The 4,527-nt window shown below is 48.1% G+C and overlaps 1 protein-coding gene across 1 annotated transcript; it reads right to left on the bottom strand.

Annotated features, from left to right (window-relative positions):
- Window positions 1-3,098: 3,098 nt before the first annotated feature.
- On the bottom strand, window positions 3,099-3,674 carry LOC147450197 (uncharacterized). Its single transcript, XM_086520428.1, has one exon. It carries the CDS (start codon window positions 3,672-3,674, stop codon window positions 3,099-3,101), a length of 576 nt encoding a protein of 191 aa, XP_086376554.1.
- Between the last annotated feature and the right edge of the window lie 853 nt (window positions 3,675-4,527).

The raw sequence follows: 4,527 nt of genomic DNA, 5'->3' as shown, positions 1-4,527 counted from the left end.
ATGTGAGGGGAGTTGTTGAACAGCTTCCTAGCCCCCTCTATCCTAGTAGCAGCTGCGATGAACTCCTCCAAAGTGGCGTCGGGTCGGAGACTCTCTCGGAGTTTTTGTTGAGAAGTTTTGGGAAGCGCCTTCTCTACCCACTTCTTAACCATGAATTCACCGGGTTGCTGAGGAAGCTTGGCAACCAGAGACTTGGTCTTAGTCATAAGCTCTGCAAAAGTCTCCTCTGGCTGGAGCACCATGTTGGCTAACTCATCCAACACCTTCTCCTGGTAGTCACCGGGTCTGAAAGCTGCACAGAACTGTTGCCTTAAGGCTGCCCAAGTTGCAAAATGGTTCTCTGCAAATTGGTTGTACCATTTGTCTGCTAAGCCATCCAAGGTGGATGGAAAGAGTACCAAATAAGCATCTTCCTTGTTAAGACCACGACCCCTACAGAGAGATACAAACCTCCTTGCATGGTCGTCGGCATCTTCTCAAGAGAGTCCTTTGAATGTAGGGAACTTGATGTTTACCTTAGCCAAAACGCTAGCCAACGGCTCCATGGCTCCTTGCTGAGCATGAGCCTGTTGCTCAGTAGCATGCTGTAGCAGAATAGGAGAGAGCTTTACTGGAGAAGGTGATCTGGAAGATGTGGAACCGGATGAAGGAATGGGTGATGTATGTGGAGGTATAGGTGATGAGGTTGATGGACTTCTACTAGGTACCAAAGGTCGTCTTCTGTTATAGTACTTCAGAGGGCTCAATAGTGCGCTTTGACGCTCGACTGACCGCCTTGTATGTGTCATGCAGTGACCACCAATCCAACCAACCTTTGGGCAAGAAAACCTTGAACTGTCTAAAGACTGGTTTAGACTCTACTAGACCAGGCGTGACTAGACCAGGCTGGACCAGGGACGAGGAGGACTAGACCAAGGTCGAGGAGGTCTAGACCAGGGACGAGGACAGGTCGGACCAGGGCGAGAGAACAGTTGGACCAAGCGAGAGGAGAACAGTGCAAGGCAAGGTAGGCGAAGCTAGATAGACCCAACTAGCTTCAAGATTTGCACCTCACAGAGTGAGATTTCAGTTGAGGTCCCACCGTGATCGCCAAAATGAGAGCACCTGTTGCGCGGATAATGTGTCATGCTCTCTACAGTGGGTGGTCCTCAGTGCAATGTGCGTGACAATCTCACTCAAACAGACTGAACAGAAAGGAAACAATAGACATCAACAAAGCTCACAAAGACACAACAGCAGACCAGAACATATGACTCGACTATCTCAAAGACTGATACAGATTCTGGCGTGGCAGCACACTGAGCTCCAACCCAGGACTCACAGGTACAATTGGGGTGTCGAGGCTCAGATGTGTCGGGATGGTGAAGACGTGCTCTTTGTATAGACTCACTCTAGACGACTACGTACAAGATAATACTAATGGCCCAAAACGACTACTCATATGTACAACCATAAAGAGCCACCAACGGCTCATAAATGTCCAGTCAGCTAAGTCTATCTCCAAACTGAGTGGTGGTGGTGACCTGGCCACGATGTCCACTAGACCACCGTCGGTACCCTGCCACGTGTCACTCCCCCGCCCAGAGGGTCCGTCCAGTGTGAACCAGACCAACTGTAACTAACTGTCCAACTGTCTGTCTGTCCTGTGAAGTGACACTGTAGCCCTGCTACATGCTCCTATGTAAGCAAGTGCTCTGATGTGTCGAGGTCGAGTGGTAAGTGGTCTGTCCACCCAAGATGGTGGTGTGTTCTTTGGGAATGTTGGAATCCCATATGCCATGAGCATGGCCATATCTCGTGTGAACACCTCTGATAAGTGCATAGGTGTGTCCATAGCAAATGCCAAACACAAGTCACCACCCCCTCTGGAGTGCACAACCATCGAATGATGGTTGGAATGAATGGATCTCCCAAGGATTGTACGCCCGTAGATGATCAAGCCGATGTCGAAGGTACTGTGTACTGTAGCAGTCATTGAGAGACCACATGGACCACCATCAGATGGTGTCCTGGTAGGAGGTAGCAACGTCCTCAGTGAAAAACTCAAACCATGTGGCTGCTGTCCACCCAAAAAACGCAACTGCGAGTTGATGAAAACGCTGCTGTCCAGCAATTTTCAGCGTGCTCGTATGCTCCCGGCATGGTCCTGAGCGTTGCAGAGGGTCTGAGAAAGGTGGTGAATCAATGTCACTGCCCCTTATGAGCTGGAAACAGAGAAAACAACAAGGAAGTATGGCTGTAAACAATGGTATATTAAGAGGATTTGGGCCGGTAAGGCACTGGATGCCAAACCGGTGAGAAGGGGGCAAGATCAAATGAGGGTGTGGGCAAGCGCTCGCCATTGTCTGCTGAAAAATGCAGGTCCATCTCCCAAAAACGCACCAGCAGCCCTAAAAACGCAAGTGCCTGCTGTAAACGCTGATGGAGAAAGGGGGTATTCCGGCGATGAAATTTGCTGCTGAGGCCAACGCTTGGGGCCAAGAAGGTGATCGCTAGTGGGGGGAGAAAAAACGCTGCTGTCTGGGTATTTCTTTGCGAGGGAAAGGTGTCCCAGACCTCCCTAGACCCCTTGAGACTGTGATCACTGGCTGATTTAGCTCTTGGGAGAAGTACCTGATGTGGGAAGCACCTAGACCGTGGAGAGTTGTGCTCTGATACCATGTGAGAGTGCGCATGTGCGAAAGCGTGAGAGAGGAGAGAAGAAAGAGAGAGACAGTAGACACAAAACGCTGGTGTGGGGAAGATAGGGCGATCAACCCCCCTGACTACCAGAGCATAAGACCTGTACAATGTGCCACATACTATTTAGCAGTAGGTACCCCCTGGCCCCATATATATGAGTGCCCAAGGGGAGTCCATACTAGGTGGGCGGCCGCCTAACCTGGGCGTCCGGACAAAGGTGTAGCCTATACATGGGTGGCCATCCCGGAGACACTAGCTGTACAAGGAAGTGCCCTAGACCTGAGTGAAGCAGCAGAGTGGTGTAAGTCTAGCATTTAGGAGGCAACTTATAGACGATCATTATCTAAACTCGAGAGTAAACTCTCCTCAGACACATTCCTCTCACTTGCAAAAATTAAGTAAGCAAAAACAAAACTTTATTTCTTTCTTAAGGAGATATGGCTTACAAGAGGAAAAGGACAATCCCCCGCATCAGCATAAACTTTTACATCTTTACCCTCAACATTGAGAGTAAGGGTCTTCTGGACAAAATCTGGAATGGGATGGATTCTATAATGCCAAGGCATACCCAGGACGATGCCACATCCTTCTATGGGAACCACCAAAAAGGATTCTCGGATTTTATACTCTCCAATCCGTAGATTGAGTTGACCTTGGACTGGAGTGGCATTAGTGGTCAGCCCTTCGAAAGCTGAACATGAAGTGATGGGAGGTCCCAACTTGTCTAAAGAGAGACCCAGACATTCTACACTGTCTAAAGAGATGAAGTTGTCTGTAGAGCCGGGATCATACAGAATCAACACTCTTTGGCTATTCAAGCTTCCCCATCCCTTGAGAAGTTGTCTCTTTCCCTTCTCCTCTTCTGTATTACCTTGCACATCAGGAATAGAGTTAGAGGTAGGAAAAGCAGGCTCCTTGCACTGTTGCCGAAGAGGGCAATCAGGCTTCCGATGTCCTTTCCCTCCACAGAAGAAGCACTTCTCTTCTTCCATGTATGTCTTTAACTGAGTAGGAGAGAGATACCTTATTCTCTTGCTATTTCTCTCTGGCTTCTTAGGCTGAGCCTCATCTTGTTGAGACTACTTCTTGCCATTCTCAGCTGTGTTCTCATACACTGCTCTCTGTTTTGCACGAAAAGTTCTTTGCTCCATCTTTCTTGGTGTGCTAGTGGTGTGAAGATCCTCCGACACCATAGCAGACTGAATCATCCTCCGAAGGGTATCATGTGGATACACCTTCAAACTCTCATGAAGCTGGGGCAAAAGTCCCGCTTCAGACTTCCTCTTCTTCTCATTCTCTGAGATCTCCATAAAGGGAGTAACCCTCAGAAGAATCGACCAGAAACTTGTCCACATAGGAAGACACCTTCTGATTTTCTTTCTGAGAAAATCTATCCCATTCTTTGCGGATGTCATCCTCAAAGTTCTCAGGGAGAAGCTGCTGATAAAAATCCTTCTTGAACTCAGCCGAAGTCTTGGGATGTGAGTCCTACAAAATCTTGACAAGCCACCAATCGCTTGCCGTATCCTTGAGGTACATGCTAACATGCCTCAGTTTTGACTTCTCAGTGAAATTGCCTTTTGCAAAATCAATCTCAAACCTAATGAAAGCAAGAGCCTTGTTCTCGTCTCTGCTTCCATTATAACTGTCGAATTTGATGTCCTTATCGCCAGCATTGAATTTTTTTTTCTTCCTGTGCAAGTGCTTTTGGACAGGCTTCTTGAAAGTGACTTTGGCTTGTGGCTTGAGAGAGCTCTTAGGGTCAGTACGAGATTTAGTAGGTGGAGGAGTATGGGAAGAAGTACAAGAAATAGAAGTAGTGGTAGTATAATTGGGAGAGTAAGA

This window comes from Adiantum capillus-veneris, chromosome 9 (genome assembly GCF_014529385.1).
Source record: "Adiantum capillus-veneris isolate H3 chromosome 9, ASM1452938v2, whole genome shotgun sequence".
In the NCBI taxonomy this organism is placed as follows: Eukaryota; Viridiplantae; Streptophyta; class Polypodiopsida; order Polypodiales; family Pteridaceae; genus Adiantum; species Adiantum capillus-veneris.
The sequence above is the reverse complement of the archived record's forward strand: the minus strand, read 5'-3'. Positions and strand labels throughout refer to the sequence as shown.